Source organism: Equus caballus, chromosome 6, assembly GCF_041296265.1.
Source record: "Equus caballus isolate H_3958 breed thoroughbred chromosome 6, TB-T2T, whole genome shotgun sequence".
NCBI lineage: Eukaryota > Metazoa > Chordata > Mammalia > Perissodactyla > Equidae > Equus > Equus caballus.
The window spans coordinates 20,512,626-20,533,887 of record NC_091689.1 but is presented as its reverse complement, the minus strand read 5'-3'; the positions used below and the strand labels follow the sequence as shown (position 1 = coordinate 20,533,887).

Genomic DNA, 21,262 nt, shown 5'->3' with positions numbered 1-21,262 from the left:
TGCTTTGTAGGATTTTTAACAGCATACCTGGACAACACCTCCCAGAAGACAGTGTCATCCCCCAATTGCGACCTCAAAAACTTCTTCAGACATTGCCCCCCAAGTGGATAAATCTCTCCTGTTTGAGAACCACTCTCTAGATGATTCCAGAACACAGAAGAAGAAAACGTGGGAACAGAAGAGCTACAACTGAGGAGTTAGGATTGAGTTTTCTGGGAAAATGCTCGCCAAAGAATGTTGCAAGAAAACTACGTTGTCTTTATCACCTCACAGAGAGAAAGTTGCAGCCTGTACTGGGCTAAGGTCCAGGGAAGAAAGAGATAGGGCCACAGTCTCCTCTTAAAGTCTACACAGCACTTTCCCATGTTGCCCATTTGATCCTCAAACAACCCTAGGAGGGGTGAGCCAGAGGTTGTCAGCCCCGTGATCAGATAAGGAGGCTGAAGTCCAGGCTGCATGGCCAGGAGGAGGCCGGTTGGATCCTTTGACCCACCATTCAGTTTCCTGTCTTCCTTAGCTGAGGCTGTGTATTTCCAGGTCTGGTATAACAGGATAAAAGACTGTCTGGAAGCAGGTGACCTCGGGGTGGGAGGGTGACAAGGGAGTGGGTTCTTATCCTGCCCCTGCTCCTGGCTGCAGCCTGTGGCCTTAGGCAGCTCACTCAGCTTGCCTAGAAGCATCGCTTTGCTCCTTTATGTGAGAGAGTGGGGCTACCTCCTGTCTGAGGGGCTCCATCCTGTTACTCCAGCCCGAAGCAGCCCTGTGCATCTGTGTTGCATTCACAGTTTTCCAAGTTCTCCCGTGAACTGGATCTTACCTGCCCACCACCACTTCCAGAGTGTTCCCATTGCACAGATGGAGAAAGGAACACTCGGGGGTGAGCCACCTGCCTCGGCCACACAGCTGGGTTCCAATCCCTGTCTTGTAGCTCTTACTCTCCTAGTGTAATGGGGACGAGCAAGGGATCCCTGGGGGCAGCAGGGGAGCAACATCTGGCCTTTCCTCACCCTAGTTCAGGGAAGGGCTGAGCTCTCCTCTCCCTTCCCCACAGCAGGCTGGGCAGAGAGGATGTGCTGGTCCAGGAGCCTGAGCTCTGGCTAGGACGTGCCTCCAAGGTCTGTGTGCCCAAACAGGGAGAGTAGAAACTTGTCCTGTGGAAGCTGTGAGCAGTTCTCTGCACTGCAAGTGGAAGACACCGGCATTCATCTCTGAATTCCTTTCTTCTAAGAAAAACACTCCAACAGCTCATCTAACAATGAAATGTAAAGGAAAGATCTCTTCCAAAAATATTTGACTTGAGCTTCCCAAGAGGAGAAGATACTAGCCATGGGACAGATGGGTCTCAACTAAGGAGCAAGAAGGACAATGGAGAGAGCGTTCCACTATCCAACCTGGGTTGGAGTCTCCATAGGCAAAGGGAAAGGCACCTGGGACAATGTGACACAAGCAGAACTGCCTTGGGGGCAGGTGACAAGGTGCACAGGGCTGGAGAAGATGCACTGGGCTGGAGAGGAGCCGGGATAAGCGGCTTCAGAACATCTAGGTCTGCCCCACGGCCCAGCCCCTGAAGGTCTCCCAGTGGGAACCGCCAGCCATGTGGCCGAGCGGCTGCTCCAAGGGCATCTTGGGCAGAAACAACAGAGGAGCCCTGAGAGGTGGCTGAGTCCCTCCCTGGGCAGACGAGGCAGGAGGCACCATGGGCAGAGGTGGGAAGTGATCTGGTTTACTCTCCCCGATGGGCGAGGCTGGGAGCCCACAGGTCCCCAGAGACTGGGCTCACTTTCCTGGACCCCGAGTCTTAGCAAGATGCAGGGAATGTTCACCAGCCCTGGTTTTCCAAAGACTTTGCAGATTTTTAGAAAACATGTTTGAATGTCTGTTTTAAGTTCGGCAATAGTTGCCTACGAAACATGCTTGCTGATTTGATTCGCGAAATCGAATTTCGTTGTTTCATTTGAATGGGTGGATTATTTCTGAAGTTAAATGTGTTTTTAAACTTTTATTGTCCATTTGTGTTGTGTTTACTTTATGTATTGCCTGAATATGTTAATTGCCTACTAAGGAATGCAGTTTGATTTTTAGCTATAAATCAGACTTTTATTTTTTCTGATCTATGATGCATCTTCTTTTGTGAAATAAGTTATCGAGATGAGCTCATGTAATGAAATTAACCATTTTAATGTGAACAAGTCAGCGGCATTTAGGACATTCACAATGCTGTGCAACCGCCACATACATATGATTCCAGAACATTTCCATCACTCCAAAGACCACATTTTTTTCATAGTGGTGAAACAATATTATTATCTGAGGAAGAAAAACTTGATTTTGATCACTTTATAATCACAAATACAAGGGGATAATTACATATTGTACAGAATTTTCCCTGTGATGTCACATTGGGATGACAACTGAGATACAAATGTCAGTCAAGAACAGAGAAGGGTTCACAGTATCCAAAAGTTCATTCACTGCCATCTGGTTTCTCAACAGGACTAAATACAAACTTTTTGCAAAAACATAATGGTTGGCCCAAGATACCAAACATAAAGTTTTTCCTTCTGATGCCAATGTTTCTTATTACTCTTTCACTTATTAACTTCTTGGTTAAGTTTTCGTGACACACATGTTTTCTATTCCTGCCCCGTGCTCCCTGGAACCAGCCCACTTATGCTCATCCCCCAGTCCCCACCACTCTTCAGAATGACTCTAACTGTCCAAAGTGTCAACAAGAAATGGGCAGGTGTTCAAGGAGGGTGGGAAGGGTCTTTGGGACCTACTGAGGCTTCTTTCTGTAGAAAAATGCATTGAAAAGGAGGATTCTGGTGTGAGAGACACAGTGGTCTGAAGCCTTTCAACAGTGGAAATGTTAAAACAAAAACACCCAAAGCTCACAAGTTTCTAAATTCGAAAGTAGCTCGGGGCCTTCTTGCCCATGTGTCAGGAGGGCATCTAGAAACACCTGCCTTAGTCAGAGGTCAACACATCTTTTCAGTAAAGAGTCAGATAAGAAATATGTAGGCTCGGAAGGCCATACACATCTCTGTCACCTTCTCTTGGTTGTTGTTGTTTTTCACATCCCGTTAAACATGTAAACACCATTCTAAGCTCTGGGCCATATAACAAGAGGCCTCTGGGCAGACTAGGTCCACCAGCTATAGTTTGCTGAGGTTGGTGGGTTCGGATTCTGGGCACAGACCTACACATAGATCATCAAGCCATGCTGTGGCGGTGTCCCACATACAAAAAATAGATAATACATAACAACAAAAAGGAAGATTGGCAACAGATGTTAGGTCAGGTCCAATCTTCCCAACAACAACAACAAAAAACTCTGCTTCAGATCTCCTACACAGCCCTTGCTCCAAGTCTGATATCCCATTTCTGAAGTGGTTCTTCAGACAGACATCCAAGGTGAAAGTAGGCTCAAGGAGCCAAACGACAGGGAGACAGAGCGTGTAAGAACAATGGCTTCCCACAAAGAACAGGGGCAATCGAAAAGAAATAAACCACCCACCTGAGGCAGGATGCCCTCCTTCCTGCAGTTGACCCCGCCAATGAAGACCATGTTGGGCATCACTGGTTTTGGATACTCAAACACAAAGTCATATCTTAACAGCCAAATGGAGCCCTTCTGATATAAGGCAGGTAAGTGCACATCTTTCTTGAGAAGATTCCATGCAAGGTCTTCATACTTTGAATACAGACAGTAAAATAGGTAGTCCTCCAAGTAACTAACGAGGAAGTTGGCCACACGTTGGGGGAAAATCATCCTGTCTGAGAACTGGGTGTAGCACCTGGGAGTGTAGGACACCGGGTTTGGGCTTCTGGTGAACGCATACTCCAGGGAACATGGGAAGCCCCTGAAGAGGTACACGGAGGGCAGGCCCAGGTACTCAGCCAGGATCACCCCACAGGGTAAGGCCGGGTCCGTGAAAAGGGCATCGAACTTGCTCTCCCTGAGGAAGCTCAGGGTCTCAGAGTGGTTCAGGAGGCTCTGGCAGTTGGTGAAGTACATGTGGATAACGATCATGGTATTCCTGTACTCAGTCTGAGCAGCATCCAGGAGCCATCTCTCAGCGAATTGATTCTTTCCAAAAGAGCGGAAACGGCTCATCAGCTCTTCCTCTTCATAGGGCACTGGATAGATTCTTCTTGTGTAGTATTCAGATTCTTTCAGAAGCAAATTGACTTCTGGCACCAGCACCACGATGTCATGCCCCTTCTCACTGAGAGGCTCAATGATGTCCTTCATACTGAGCCAGTGGCTTCCGTCCTGAGGGACCACCAGCAGCTTGTCACCTACAGTCATGCCCCACAATGCTAAGAAGAAAACCCCTGCTGAAACTCTCCAAAATGCACGGAGAAGGCAGGCCATGCTGGAGGGCGTGCAGGTAGCAACACGAACGACTACTTACACTCCCTGAATCAGTGGGCTCCTGCCTAGTGTCCTAAGAAACAGATTGAGGTCTCCACACACCTGCCTATCTCTCCTGGCTCTGAATTTTGCCCTTTGATAGGAAAGAACCTAAATTAATGTTTAACCACTTCTAAGCACACAGCTAACTGGAACCAACCAGACACCATATCAGCTTTCGCCTGATGTTCTGGGTGTAATTTTCTCCTCATCTCCATCAGTCTGCCTCTCCTTCTCCAGAGTCAGTCGCAGTTTGAGGACAATGTGGAGAAGCCCTTGTTCGCCTGCCCAGCTCTCTGTCCGGAGACCCCTGGATTCTGCAGCATCAATGAGGACATCCATAGGTGAATAGCTCTTAACACTTCTCCACTTCCTTGTCTACTTTTCTCAGAGTAGACAGGAATTGTTAACAGATGCCCAATTCATGATTCCAGACAGCACCATGGAGCTGCCTACTCCACATCCTGGTTACCTGGTTCCCACAGCAATGCCGGAGAAAGTGGGTTCCAGGAACCCGAGTAGGTACACGGAAGTCTGATACCACTTCCCACCCCCCTTATATTGGATAGATCACTACTATAGGGGGTTCTCTGTCATATCACAACACAGAATCTAATCCTAATGGAGACGTGCTCTAGACCACAATTCTCACTTTGACCTGGGTTAAGAGCATGAATTCTGGAGTCAGCCTGCAATTTCTGAGCTGAGCGACCCCACCGCTCTGGGTCTGAATTGCCCCATCTGTTATATACCCTTTGGGCCTGTGAGAATTAGCCGAGTTACTCCTCGGCAGTCTAAGGACATGTCCCTCTGAGGGGCTCCCCTTAGCTCTGATCAGGCAGCCAAGTGTACGTGCTGTGCACTGAGGGGCACTCTGGGGGTCCACAAGTAGCTACTAAAAAGTCTCGACAAGGCAAAGATCCAGCCCTGGGTTGTGAAGGCAAGATGTACAGGAGGAAGGAAAGGGCTAGCAGAGGAGGCGCAAAAATTTAAGGGGAAGAATACTTAGAAATACAAAATGATAGGAAAGCATCACGTGACAGGACATCTGAGAGTAGTGACTTAAACACCCAGCAGCTGAAAGAAAAAGATGGCCCTAGCACCAGACCCCTGACACCTGCAGAGCACTTTCTGGTACAAAACAATCTCCCTTCATCTTAGTTTCCCAGGGTCCCTGTAACAAAGAACCGCACACCGGTTGGCCTGAACAACAGAAATGTATCGCACAGTCCTGGAGGCTGGACATCTGAGATCCAGGCACGGGCAGGGAAGATTCCTCCTGAGGGCTCCGAGGGAGAAGCAGCCCCAGCCCCTCTCCTAGCTCCGCTTGGTTCGCGGGCAGCCTTTGGCTTTACTTGGCATTAGAAGCATCACTCCCTCTCTGTCATCATGTCCCCCTTCGCTCTGTGTGTGTCTGTGCCCAAATTTCCCCTTTTTAAAGGACACCAGTCATACCGGATTAGAGCCCCTCCCCACCACAACGATCTCATCTTAACTAAGGACTGTATTCTCAAAACAGGTCACTTTCTCAGGTACTGGGTGTTAGGACTTCAATACATCTCTGGGTAACACAATTCAACGCTTAACACTCAACCATCATCTCATGCAATACACACCCCAGAGTGTAGGTCTGACCATCCTTCTCCGGGTAGGAAACTGAGGCTTGCTGTCCATGGAAAGAACATTTTTTGGTAACTTCTGCAGCTTCCAAAGGAAAAATAGAATTGGCTACTTCCTGATCAGCTGTTCTGAAACTTCTCAACGCCAGACTCCTTTACAATCTTAATAATGAATGAGGACCCCCAAAACTTTTGTTTATGTGAGTTATGTCCACCCAAATGAACTGTTTTAGAAATTAAAACTGACACATTTTTAAAATACTTCCTCATTAATTTATTTAAGATAACAAGAATAAATCCATTATAAGTTAACATACATAAAATCTTTTATGAAAAATAACTATATTTCCCAAAACAAAAAAAATTAGTCAGACGAGTGACATTGTTTTACATTTTTTGCAAGTCCCTTTAATGCCTGGCTTCATAGATGACAGTGGGACTCTCCTATTTGTTTCTGCATTTGATCAGTTGCACTATCACATGTTATGTGTAGCCTTTGGGAAAATTCTACTGTACCAACATGAGAAGATTAGAGTGGAAAAAGCAAATAATGTCTTAGTACTATTATGAAATAGTTGACCTCATGGACCCTTTAAAAGGGTCTCAGGGATCTTGAGGGTTTCCAGAGCACACTTTGAGAATCGCTGTTCTAGATCAGGGGTTGACAAATTTTTTCTATAAAAGCCTAAATAGTATATACTTTAGATTTCGTGCGCCATTCAATCTCTTGGGCAAAGATTCAACGCTGCCATTGCACTGGGAGAACGACCACAGACAACACTAAACAACAGGCACGGCTGTGTTCTAATAATTTTATTTATAAGAAGAGGCATCAGATTAAATGTGGCCCATAGGCTGTGGTTTGCCAACCTCTGCTCCAGATAATGATAAAAACCAAGATGCCAACTCCTCCCCACGTCTACATGGCTTGCCTCCTCCCTTCTTTCGGTCCAGGTTCAGTCAGCGTCATCTGAAAGAGACCTTCTCTGATGAACCCATTATTAAATAGCCCAGCCCATTAAAAACTCTGAAGCCCCTTACCCTCTTTATTTTGCTGCATCACATTCGCCATCATTTAACTTATTGTTTATTATTATGTTTCTCCCCCAACTAGAATGGGAGCAATCTTGAGGGCAGGGACAATATTTGTTTTGTTCTCTGCTGTATGCTCAGTATCTAGAACAACGCCTGGCATAGGGTAGGCTCTCAATAGATGTTTGCTGAATGAATGAACTAGCTTTTGATTTGCATATCTTTTTTATTCCCACATTTCATTTTCATTTTTCTTTTCAAGTTGCGAGGATGCACACATGAAATTCAACATTTAAAGAAATGTGCTCTTTTTTGAGAAGAAGCTGATCACGCTAAGAGCATGTAATCTGCCACTTGCCCTTAGGAAATTAAGATTTGAGCGGTATAAGTCTAACCAGCATGCAACGAGAGCCCTGGGGTAGAAGTCAGAAAGCCTGGAGTTGGCTTCCAGCCCTGTTCTCCAACAGCCGTGGGCGTGAGCCATCTCCTGATTTTCAGGTTTCTCACCTGAGACCCAGGGAGAGAGGGTCATGCTTGTTCTGCCTGATTTATACATTGCTGAGGGAGGTCAAAGAAGATGATGGATGTGGAAACCATGTTGTCCAAGTAAGAGGTGGTTCCTAGCATGGCTAGAACAGACTCGCCCAGAGCTAGTCACGCACAGCTGAACTGGCACGCAAGGTCCTGTCCTAACCCCTGCCTATTGTCTCAGGAGCCATGTTGAGACCTGGGAAATAAGAAGAAGCTTGAGGAACGGGATGAAAGGAAACATCCCAAACACACAGCTGGTGCCAAGAATGCAGCCAAGATGCAAATTCAGTGCAGCCTCCCAGGGGCGAGGGCGCCAGCAGGGTTTCCCGCTCACAATGATCAGAGGCAGGAGGACAGCAGCATCCTGATTTGGGTCCAAGTAGACAGCAGTAAGACCCCAAGACAATCACAAAGGGAGCACAGGCAGGTCCACCCCTCCAGGGCAGGCAGGAGCTAAGCAGTTTCTATCCAAGAACAGTACATCTGGAGGGACAAAGTTATAAGCAGGTGTGTTGGAGGAGGAGAAGCAAGTTGTGCTATAAACCTCAGATTCCTCATCCCAGAACCCATTCTGCTGAGGACCTTGGCCTGGGCCCTTCCCAGCAGAGCCTTGCTCTGGTCTTCTCGTTGCTAAACAAGAAGCCTGCAAAAACCACATGGTTTGGTCTGTTCTTATTCCCAGGAGGCCCAAAGGCAGGCCCCCGTAGCAACGCTAAATGCCAGGCTGTTTCATGTAGCAAAACTTCTATGAAGGTCAAGGGTCCCTAAGGTAGACGCTATATCAACGAGGCACAGAAAAAACTACTTAAAACCAAATAGTAGGCCCTCTGATTCCTAAAAGTCCTCTCAGTCACTAGTGATTTCTTGCCTGTCATGTGACCCCTTACAGTGACCAGTCTCCTCTGCTCCCCTCTTTGACACTGAGAAGGCTTGGAGAGTAGATCTGAATTTTCGAAAAGCAGTTTGAGTGAAATATAGGACATAGGCAAGCATTTCCACCTATCCTGTCTCACAAGTCTCTTTGTCCTCCTAATAGGAGTGGGAGAATCCAGAGGCTAAGGCCTGCCTCTTAAAACAAGCTTGTGAAGCCAAGAGCCTACGGCACACCCCTCTACTCCAGCTGTGTTTTCATTCATCTAGCAAATGTGCTCTCAGCACCAGGCTGGATGCTGGGGATTGGGCAACAGAAAAGCCAAATGTGATTTCTGCCCTCATGGAGCTTACAGCACACCAAGGTGGAACAGACACTATACTGAGTTGTCAAAGAATTCATAATTGTCATGGTGATAAGTTCTTAAAAAAAAAAAAAAGTGATACCAAGTCCCATGAGAACTCATAACTGGAGTGTGTGACTTTACCTGGGCATCATGGAAAGTCTCCCAAAGGAAGAGTCATTGCAACCAAACTCAAAAGGATAAGTGAATTTAGTTCAACTGTGAATGGGAGAAAGAGGATTCCAGAGAGAGGAACCGCAGGTATGAGGGCCCCAAGGCAGGGAGGGACATGGTGGTGTGAGTGACTGGAAGTAGGCAGTGTGGCCAGAACATGAAGAGTAAAAGGGATGCAGCTGGAGAGGCTGGTAGAGGCTAGATGACACAGCTTTGTCAACTGCATCAACAACGTCTTGGTTCCCCAAATCCATACCAAAAGATCATAGGCTAAAACTTGTCCAACCTAACCCATGAGGTCCTGAGGGTAGCCAAGGCAGACACGTGACATTGTGACTCTGCCCTCAGATCAATGTCAGAATCACTAAAAGTGGAACAGCCAGATGTGGGGGTGCCTTCTGAAGTGATGCAACATCAAGCACACGGCACTATCGATGAAGTGTGCTTGCCAAAAAAGTAGAGCCTGGATCAATAAACCTACACTAACTTCTAGTCTACACAAACAAGCTAAGAGAGCCACGAGAGAGCAATCAGACAAACTAGAACGTGAAACATCCTACGGGACATTGACCCAGTTACTACAACAGGTCACAGCACTTTCTAAAAGGGAGGGAACGGTTATAGATTGAGTGTTAGAAGAAATGATGCAACAGGGGAAACATGGCTCCTGATTCAAACAAATCAAGGGTTGAAAGATATTTTTCTCTCTCTCCTTTTTTTTTTTTTGTGGAGGAAGATTAGCCCTGAGCTAACATCTGCTGCCAATACTCCTCTTTTTGCTGAGGAAGACTGGCCCTGAGCTCACATCCGTGCCCATCTTCCTCTACTTTATATGTGGGATGACTGCCACAGCATGGCTTGACAGGTGGTGCCAGGTCCGCCCCCAGGATCCGAACCGGCGAACCCTGGGCCACCAAAGCGGAATATGCAAACTTAACCAGTGCGCCACTGGGCCCAGCCCCTATTTTTCTTTCTTTTTTAAAAATTGTAGTAAAATACACATGATATAAAATTGACCATCTTAACCATTTTAAAGTGTACAATTCAGTACAGTCACAATGTTGTACAACCTTTACCACTATCTAGTTCCAGAACATTTCATCACCCCAAAAGGAAATACCTTCCCCATTAAGCAGTTACTCCCCATTCCCCCTCCCAACCAGCCTTTGGCAACCACTAACGTGCTTTCTGTCTCTATGGATTTGCCTATTCTGGACATTTCACATGGAAGCATACAACATGTGGCCTTCTGTGTTTGGATTCCTTCACTTAGCATTATATTTTCAAAGTTCACTCACGTTGAGCAGGTATCAGTACTTCATTCATTTTTACAGTTGAATAATATTTCATTGCATTAATAAGCCACATTTTGTTTATCCATTCACCAGTTGATGGACATTTGGGTTGTTTCCACCTTTTGGCTGTTGACAATAGAGCTGCTATGAACATTCTTGTACAAGTTTTTGTTAAGTACATGTTTTCAATGCTTTGTGTATATACCCAGGAGTGGAATTGCTGGGTCACGTGGTAATTCCATGCTTAACTTATGGAGGAACTGTCACACTGCTTCCCACAGTGGCTGTACCATTTTACATTCCCAACAGCAATGCATGAGAGTTCCACTTTCTCCACATTCTTGCCAACACCTGTTATTTTCCTCTTTTTTTTTTCTTTTTTTTGGTATAGCCATCAGATTGGGTGTGAAGCAGTATCTCATTGTGGTATTGATTTGCACTTCCCTAGTAACTAATGATGTTGAGCATCTTTTCATGTGCTTGTTGGCCATTTCTACATCTTCTTTGGAGAAATGTCTATTCAAGGCCTTTGCCCATTTTTTAACTGGGTCGTTTGAGATCTTTAGCTATTTTGGATACTAGAATCTTACCAGATATATGATTTGCAAATGTTTTCTCCCACTGTGTGGGTTATCTTTTCACTCTCTTGCTAGGGTCTTTGGTGCACAAAAGTCTTTCATTTTGATGAAGTCCAATTTATCTATTTTGTTTGTTTCTTGTACTTTTTGTGTTATATCAAAGAAACCACTGCCAAATTCAAGGTCATGAAGATGTACTCCAATGTTTTCTTCTAAGAGTTTTACAGTTATAGCTTTTATATTTAGATCTCTGATCAACTGTAAGTTAACTTTTATACCTCGTGTGAGGTAAGGTCCAACTTCATTCATTCGCATGTAGATATCCAATTGTCTCAGCACCATTTGTTGAAGAGACAATTCTTTTCCCATTGAACGATTTTGACACCTTTGTCAAAAGTCAATTGGCCATAGATGTATGGTTTAATTTCTAGATTCTCAATTCTATTTCAGTGACTTCTATGTAAAAGACATTTTTTGAGACAATGGGGGAAGTTTAATTATAGACCAGAAATTAGATAACATTAAAGAATTATCGATTTTCTAAGGTGTGATAATGATATTGTGGTTAGGTAACAATTTCCTTATTTTTTATACCTGGTGAGGTATTTAGGAATGGAATGACATGTCAAGAAGTTTCTTTAAAAAATGACAGTAAAAAAAATTTTTTACAAAGAAGAAAAGGGGATAAATGAATAAGTACAGAAAAATATTGAAAATTACTTAACTTGGAGGTAGATATATGGGTGTTCATTACCCCACAGTCTCTCCTTCTGTGCGTGTTTGAAAACTTTGATAATAAAAAGTTGAAATAAATAACCTTGGTGGGAGGCATTGGGTTTTTCCATTAACAGATAAATTTGAATTTGAATTTTGGAATGGAGCCAGAATCTGAGAGAAATGAGGAAGTCTGGATCATTTATTGCTGTGTCAACTCATCCAGCCTCCCGTTCTCCAGAACTGGAATAACTGCCCTCAACCTCATAGACTGAACCTCAATTCCTTCCAGGTGACCCAGTAATCAATTCTGCTGGATCTCACCAAAAATTGAAAAAGACTGGAAGGAATTTCCTTTTTTTCCCCATTAAAACTATTTCAACGTTCTCCCAAATGATGATTTGCAGTTCTTAAGTATTTACTTACATCCCTGAATGGAATTCCTCTGCACAGACCCAAGGAGATTTTGTTTAAGGATACTCTCAGGAAAATGGCCTACGTGGGGCCTGGGACATGGCACCCACACATGAACGCATACACACCCAAACACAAACACTCTATCAGTGGGTGATGTTTCCTTCTCATCAGACATGAGATTCAGACTATTATTTCTGTTCTCAAGCAAGGTACCACACACTGTGTGTGTGCCTTTCCTAAGAGCTAAGCTGCCATCTGAAACAAGGAAAGAAAGAAAGACCATGTCCATAGGTCTTTTGATGAAAGGTTACATTTGAAGTTACGCTGTATCTAGGCTCTTTGTTAAAGAGCCCTCTTTGAGATCAGAATTCCTCTTTGAGAATCATGCTTACTGATATTTATAAATATATGTAACATTTCACATCCATAAAAATTTTATATATATATATATATTCTTTAATAGATACATAAGACCACATATTTTATATATATTTACAGATATATATAACCAAACAAGTATAAACTATATATGGTCCAATATATTTTATAGATGTCTCTCTGTAGTAGGTGAATATAAACCACATGCAGCTTTATCTCTAAACAGCTTTGGGTGACCCATGAACCACATTGAACTCTCTGGTTCAGCAGGTGGCAGGGTCCCACGCTCGGGTGGAGGGTGAGGCTCAGGTGGGGCCTGGGTGGTGCTGGCACCGTCACTGATAGGGAGCAAAGGGGAGAAGCTGACTTGCAACTCCTTGCCATCAATACAACCACAGCCTGATCTTGCTCAGATCAGAAAGCCATGCCTGACTTTAATAGGCCTAAAGTTGTAGTCTCCCCAGTTTCTAGAAAGAGCAATATTTCATTTTCCCATCAGTTGGCTGAAGTGTCACTCATTCACCAAACACCTGTTGAGCATCTGCTGGGTCCTGAGTGCTGGACTGGCCACTACAGACCAAAAAGGATCGAGAGGGTCCATGGGATGTCTTTGTACGTCCCACCCAATTTTGCTGTGAATCTAAAACAGCTGTAAAGAATAAAGTCTATTTTTATTAAAAAAAAAAAAAAAAAAAAAAGGACAGACATTCAGATACTCACCCCTGACCCGCAGGAGCGCACCTCTGGCAGGGGAGACAAACAATGCCACGCAGGTGAAGGTGGCCAGGGAGAGCGAGGCTCGCCTCCGCCAGCTGTCTTATTAACACCTGCCTGAGGATGACAGCAGCAGGCTTTAGAGCCACCTGCTGCACCATCACTTCTCGACAGCCACAACCAGGAGCCTCTGGCACCTTCATCTGCTTCTACAGCCTGAGGCTGTGGAGAGCAATCCCCAGTCAATAGGCGCTCAACTGAGGACACCTCTGCAAAGCCCCACGTACCTGACTTGAGCCCACACTGAAAGACGGAGAGCTCTCTCACCTTCCAAGGCAAGTGTGGGCCCCAGCTCTGTCCTAGGCTGAGGAGTGCCCCAGCAGGCCTGAGACCTGGTGTTCAAGAGGCCACTGGCCTATGTCCAAGAGGTCATAAGAGGACAAAGCAGGGCTGGCACTGGACTCTGTGAGGCTGGATGCCCTCCCCGCTTTCCCAGACCTCCTGCACCGCCTGTGAATCTCTTCCTCTCTGGAGCCCTCTCTGATTTCCCTGGACACGGTTCCAGGCTCCCTTCTCTGTGCACTTGTGCACATTGTGTGAGCATTTCCACTTCCCAGTTCTGGCCCCTGGAGCAGAACTCCCCCAGCCCTCCTGTCTCTAGCACAGACCTAGCCCAGCGGGATTCTGAACTCGAGTCTGGAAAGCTTCAGTGTAGGACATCACATTTCAGAATCTCTTAGTAACTTGCATGAAAGCTTCCCAATAAAGGCTGTGGAATTGAGTGTCTTTTCCAGGAAGAAAGAAAAGGCTTTTGCTTTTTACCTTTGGGAAGAGCTAGTCTAGACCCCCCAGGACATGCCATGGAGAGAAAGTCCAATGACATGACCTAGGAAATGTCTCATCCCTCTGGACACAGGGACAGGATTTCTGGGCCCCCAGGGAACAGCCCGAGTGACACAACCGAGGAGAAGCGGGGTGCAGATGGGCCAGGACAGAGACCACCTGTCCTCTCAGCCGCACTGCTGGAGGGACACGTGCAGATCCTCAGTGGGGGCGCCTAGGTGTGGAGCACTGCGAACTCCCCCTGCTCCCCTGCATTTGCTGTTGCTGATGGAAGGATGTGTGTAGGGGGAGAGTTGGAACCCAAACTGCAGGAGCAACAACGTGGGCTTTGCATCCAATCACAGCACTTTTCTTAAAAATAAATGGAAGTGCAAGCCATGGGTCCACAGCTGATCAGACGGACTTAGGTTATCTCCCTCACACTTTAAATTTGAATTATTCCTCCTCCGAGTCATCCAGCCTTGTACCAGTAGCATTCCCTCACACTAGTATATTTAGTACCTGGCGGTGTAATGCTTTCTCTCAGAGTGAGTAGAGTATTACAGTACATCTAAACTTTAAGTTTTCCTACTAGACTCCTCTTCTCCCTCAGTTGTGTCACTTCTGACTTTTCCCTGGGGACCCAGAAATTTCCCCCATGTCCAAAGGGACAGGAAAATCTGATGGTGTGTTTTTGTATGGCCTGTGAGGTAAGAATGGTTTTTATATTTTTAAAGAGCTGTAAACAAGCAAACAAAAAAGGGACCACAGAGACCTTCTATGGCCTGCAGAGTCTAAAATATTTTCTCTCTGGCCCTTTACAAAAAAGTTTCCTCATCCCTGATACAGTATCTTGAATTTACACAAACAAAATAACGTTCTCTGCTACACTGAAATTCACTTTTAGCATATGCCTGATGAAAAGTGATTACTTTTATTCCAAAAAATGTTTCTAGAAAAATTGGGATGCATTAAGAAGTCTGTACATCCTGCAGTCCAAATGACACTTTGATTCTCCTTAGCTTGCTTTCAGTCATGCTAAATAAATCCATCATTATGGTCTGTGTGTGTGTGTGTGTACCTAATCTCAGTGAGACTTCTTCAACTATATGAGAACCCTGGTGCCCACTGTGGGCAAAGCGAGGGGAGCAGAGGTCCCTGCAGAACGCTGTCCCTGCTGGACTTGATTCAGGCTGTGAGTAGGATGAGTTACACAACCAGAGTGTACACAGCGTAGATTTACTGAGTGCACTCCATCCCCAACCACTGCTTAGTCCAAAGGGGAAAATCAGGCTGCCAGCAAGTGAGAGAATACGACTCTGTTACAAAATGTACTGAGCCTTGTGAGCGGCCAGAGCAGTAGATAAAAACACATAGCACCTGCCCAACAAACCCACAGACGAGTTAAGCCACCAGGTGTTTCATCTGGATTTAGACATAACACATTTGCCAGGAAGCTTACTCCTGTAAGAGCTTTTCGATTGCAAGTGACCAAACCCCAATTCATACTGGCCCGACCAACTACTCAACATTGTTCATGAACTACTGAAAACTGTTTTGAACTAATTATTTCACAACGATTTGCTCCAATAAAGCAAAATAAGAGGTATCAATGGGGAGGGTTATTCTTGGCAGATGATACTGTATGCCTAAGAAACCTTACAAATTAATAAGAGAAATTAGTAATATGGCTAGACACAGAACGTACAAAAACCGAGGCTATACTGTAATGACTAATAACCAGTTCAAAATAGAAATGAAAAAATGCCCTGTTCACAAGAGTTCCAAAAATAATAACATGCCCAGGAATAAATTTTAGTAAGAAAAATAAAAGATATATAAGGTAAAATGCAAAATTTCATTGGGAGACATAAAACGAGATCTGAATAAATAAACAGAAATACTCTATTCTGAATAGGAAAAGCTAATAGCAAAAAGATGTTGATCTTTCTCAAATTAATAAAAATACTTTATGTAATATTAAGAGAGCCCTAAAGGTTTATTTTTATTTTTTTGACCTAGATAAAATAGTTTTCAGTTTTGTGAAGGAGAATAAATTTTGAGAATCAGAGAAAATTTAGAAAACAGAACAGTGAGTATGGAGCTCACCATACCAGATATTAAAACTTACTTCAAAGCTACTACAATCAAAATATGGTACAATCATAAATACAATACATAAATACAATAAAAAATACTGGCCCATGATAGATAAATAAATCACTGGAACAAAATCTAGAGTTCAAAAGCAAATCCAGATAAATATGAAAATTTTAAATATGGTAAAGATGCATCTCAATTCAGTAGTTGAAGGGTGGACTGTTTATTAAATGTTGAGACGATGGACTATCCACTTAGAAAAATAATAAAGTTAGATCCTTATACCATGTACAGTTCTCACTGTAAGAAATAAAACTGTTGACATTGAAGGAATTAAGACATAATATGCAGAAAATGTTTATATATCTGTGGCTTGGAATAGACCTAAGCAAGTTGAAGTCCAAAAACCATACATAAAGAGTTAACCCGTTTGACTATCAAAAAACGAAAATCCTGAATGACAAAAGACAAAGAATAGCCAGGAAACACTATTTGCAACACATATAAAAAGCTAAGTGTTAATACTCCTAATACACCGGAGACTTATAGTAATTAGCAATAAAATGATAGCCCTATAAAAATTATTGAAGAATATGAATGCATAATTCACAAAGAGGAAATGCAAATGGCCAATATATCTGTGAAAATAGGAAATGAAAATTGAAGCAGCTGTGTAGGATATGTTGCTAGAAAATTTAAAAGTTTGACGACATCTGGAGCTGGAGTAAGTGTGGAAAAACTAAAACTCTCATATACTGTTGACCAAAGTGTCAGGGTGATTTTGAAAACAACTCGTCAAATTTATTAAAATACAATATGTGCATATCATTTGACCCAACAACCCTCATCCTAAGGACTCTGGCCTACTGAGATAAGAGCAAGAATATTAAATGTATGAACGGAAAGAAATTATTTAACAATGTTTAGTTCAATCTTGCTAATAAAACTAAAAAGTGGAAAAAGCTTAAATATCTATCAATATTAGTTAGTTAAATAAACTATGGTATGTTAAAAGCAAAGAATTTTATGCAATTATTAAAAAGAATGTGACAGGTTTGTATGAAATGCCTGTCAAGATGTCCACAATTTATTGGCAAGTGGAAAAAGAGAGCTAAAGAACACTGTGTCCAGTCTGATACTAGATTTCATTTTAATAAAATGGGTGTGAGAATTTACATTAGGTATATGCATACATATAAGATAATTTCAGAAATATTGGAAAAGATGCATACAGAACTGCTAAGAACCTTTTCCTAGAGGCAGTGCCATTGAATTAACAAAAAGGGAAGTTTCATTTCTTACTGTTTTTCAGTCTTATTCCAAAAACAGTATTAAAAAACACAGCCTGATGAACTAACAGAGAACTCAAGAATACCATCCCTATTACAGTCGCAAGAAAAAGAATGAAATATCTAGGAATAAATTTAACCAAGGAGGTAAAAGACCTATCGAAGGAAAACTATAAGACTTTCCTGAAAGACATTGACAATGACATAAAGAAATGGAAAGCTATTCCATGCACATGGCTTAGAAGAATAAACATAGTTAAAATGTCCATACTACCTAAAGCAATCTACAGATCCAATGCAATCCCAATCAGGATCCCAATGACATTCTTCACAGAAATAAAACAAAGAATCTTAAAATTCGCATGGGACAACAAAAGACCCCAAATAGCCAAAGCAATCCTGAGAAAAAGGAACAAAGCAAGCGGTATCGCAATCCCTGACTTCAAAATATACTACAAAGGTATAGTAATCAAAACGCATGGTACTGGTACAAAAACAGGCACACAGATCAATGGAGCAGAATTGAATGCCCAGAAATAAAACCACACAGCTACAGTCAGTTAATTTTTGACAAAGGAGCTAAGAACATACAATGGAGAAAGGAAAGTGTCTTCAACAAATAGTGCTAGGAAAACTGGACAGCCACATACAAAAAAATGAAAGTAGACCACTATCGATCTCCATAAACAAAAATAGACTCAAAATGGACCAAAGACTTGAAGGTAAGACCTGAAACCATAAAACATCTAGAAGAAAATATTGGCAGTACACTCTTTGACGTCAGCCTTAAAAGGATCTTTTTGAATACCATGTCTACTCAGACAAGGGAAACAAAGGAAAAATAAACAACTGGGTCTTCATCAGACTAAAGAGCTTCTGGAAGACAGAGGAAACCATGATCAAAACGAAAGAACCCATCAACTGGGAGAAAATATTTGCAAATCATACATCCGACAAGGGGTTAATCTCCATAAAATATAAAGAACTCACACAACTGAACACCAAAAGAACAACCCAATCAAAAAGTGGGCAGAGGATGTGAACAGACATTTTCCCAAAGAAGATATACAGATGGCCAATAGGCACATGAAAAGATGCTCAACATCACTAATCATCAGGGAGATGCAAATCAAAACTACACTTAGATATCACCTTTTGCCCATTAGAATGGCTACAATCGCTAAGACAAAAAATACCAAATGTTGGAGAGGTTGTGGAGAAAAGGGAACCCTCATATACTTATGGGAATGCAGCCACTATGGAAAACAGTATGGAGATTTCTCAAAAAAATTAAACATAGAAATATCATATGACCCAGCTATGCCACTACTGGTATTTATCTAAAGAACTTGAAATCAACAATACGGAGAGATTTATGCACCCCTATGTTCATTGCAGCATTATTCACAATAGCCAAGACATGGAAGCAACCCAAGTGCCCATCAATGGCTGAAAGGATAAAGAAGATGTGGTATATATATATACACTGGGGGACTACTCAGCCGCAAGAAAAGACAAAATCACCCCATTCACAACCACATGGATGGAGCTTCAGGGTATTGTGTTAAGCGAAATAAGCCAGACAGAGAATATAAACCAACGGTGGGAAACATTTGTGGAAGATAAACAAATTTACGGATAAAGAGAACAGTTTAGTGGTTACCAGGGGGAATATGGGGGTGGGGTGGGAGCAAGGGGTGAAGGGGCACATTATACGGTGTCTAACAAATAATAATCTACAACTGAAATTTTACAATGTCGTAAACTATTATGTGACAATAAAAAAATAAGTACATGTTTACTCCTACTTCTAGGAATTAAAGACACCTCCACGAATACAACATACGTGCAAGGTTGCCCACTACTCCATTATTTTAATAACAAAGACCTGGAAACAATCCAGTGTCCATCCATAACACAAATTGAATGAGGACTGGTACAGCCACACAATGGAGTACTATGTGGCTGGACAAAAGAATGAGGAAGGTCTCTATGAACTGGTAAGTGACTTTCAGGAAACATTTTTAATTGAAAATCAACATACAAAGGAAATGTATATACTAACTTTTGTGAAAATGCATAAATGGCTGGTGTTGCAAAAGGAACCCAGGAAAGATAAACCAGAAATGATTTCACATGGGAACAAGGAGGAAGATACATGGACGGAATTGAGACTTCTGGGTACAGCTTTTTTATAATTTTGACTTTGAACCATGCAAATCTTTTACACATTCAAAAAATAAAATTATATCATAGAGACTTAAAAAAAACCAGCCTGGAAATTAAATACAATTATATCGATTGTACCCACGTGCATATCAAAGAGGGCAGGTTTGTTGAATTTGATAACACAATTAAATGAATTGGTGCAAAATAATTTGTTCAACTAGAAAGAAATTACAGATGTGACACACGTCAATGACAAATCTCAGTTTAGTAAGGAATCTTTTTAGGTCCATCACCAGATTATTCTGAATATGCTACAGGAAAGGTAACTCACCTTTGTCAGTGGCTTTCCCTGATGGCAGTTGATACCGCCGATGAAGATCACGTTAGGCATCACCGGTTTGGGATAGTCAAACACAAAGTCAGTTCGTAACAACCAAATTGACGTATGGCTGAAGAGATCATATTCTGTGACCGTCTTTTGGAAAATCTCAGAAGCAAATTCTAAAACAGTCCTGATGAAGTAGCGGCAAAATAAATATTCCTCCAAGTAGAAGATGTGATTCCACACTCTCTCAGTAAAACTCATGGCATCCGAGAACCCTGAGAGAAATCTAGAAACATAGGAAGGAGCACCGGGACACTGCGAGCCAACCTCAAGATGGTGGCAAAATGGTGCCCTGGTGAAGACCACAGAAGGGAGGGAAAAATATTTGGCTACAATTAAGCCACACATATCAAAAGGATCCAGAAAGACCGCATCAAAAGAATTCTCTTCTAGGTATTTTACTAACTTGGCATCGATAAACAGACTCCTACAATGTGAAAAAAAGTATTCAAAAAAGCTACTACCAGATGAAATCATTAACAGGGAAAGTAAACCTTGTACCCGAGCTTTCCACTGAGCTTTAGAAAAAATCCTGAACTGATGATTCAAATCCTCCAGAGTGTAAGACGTGGAATAAGTCTTTACTGTAACATTCAACGATTTTCCTAGCTGCCAGCTCACCTCTGGCATGACTACCACCACCTCATGCCCTCTGTGGATGAGTTTCTCCACAACCGAACGCATGGTAAACCAGTGGCTCCCATCCATGGGTACCACCAGCAGCCTGCCTGCATCGGCAAAGCCGGGTATCAGCAGGAGACACACACACAGAGGAAGGAAGCCGGTCAACATTGCAGGAGCTATGGATCAGATAACTGCCGCCCGGAGCAGTCCAGCTGAGCGGATTCTAAGCGCGAGCAATACAGCCAGCAGAGGAAGTACGGACACAAAACCTCCCGAAGAGAGGGCGTGTACCCATCCGACCAATTAGAATAAAATTTCATTGCCTATGATTAACTCACTAGGACAATAATGAATGAGTAGCATTTGCTGAGACACCTATTTGTGCGTGTTCCAGATAAAAACAGCTCTAACCTTTGCCTTTGGGCACAGATCATACAGCGAACGGCAGGGCCACTGTAAAAACAATTATTAAGCAACGCTTTTGGTCCCTGAGGATTCAGAAAGGTAAAAAGGAAAGTAAATGTTAAGAAAGCTGGTATTTTTGCAGTCTATCCGAAAGGGAAATTTGGATTTTATCCCAACTACTGACGACTCTTGACTCACAAAAGACTGGCATCCCAGATTCCAAGGAAAGACTTGAACCCCTCACCACGGACCTCTTCACTGCCAGTGAAGGTTCCCAAGGGTCTCTGAAATGCCTGGCTTTGCTGCTTGCCTGTTCCATCTCCAAACCCAGAGGCCTCCAAATGGCTGACATAAAATTGACAAGTCCACCTACATGGCCCATTCT

At 43.1% G+C, this 21,262-nt stretch overlaps 2 protein-coding genes across 2 annotated transcripts in view; both read right to left on the bottom strand.

The window, feature by feature from the left end:
• The window catches only part of LOC100065342 (UDP-glucuronosyltransferase 1A1), an 85,196-nt gene extending 80,697 nt beyond the window's left edge, over positions 1-4,499 (bottom strand). The window contains exon 1 of the mRNA XM_014740435.3: positions 3,518-4,499. Within this exon, the coding sequence (XP_014595921.2) occupies positions 3,518-4,378 (861 nt within the window). The 5' untranslated portion in view covers positions 4,379-4,499. The remainder of the gene's footprint in view (positions 1-3,517) is intronic.
• A 15,253-nt stretch (positions 4,500-19,752) lies between these two features.
• LOC111773864 (UDP-glucuronosyltransferase 1A10-like) lies at positions 19,753-20,755 on the bottom strand. Its single transcript, XM_023642620.2, has one exon. The coding sequence runs from the start codon at positions 20,638-20,640 to the stop codon at positions 19,753-19,755; it is 888 nt and encodes a 295-aa protein (XP_023498388.1). The 5' UTR covers positions 20,641-20,755.
• Positions 20,756-21,262: the final 507 nt, after the last annotated feature.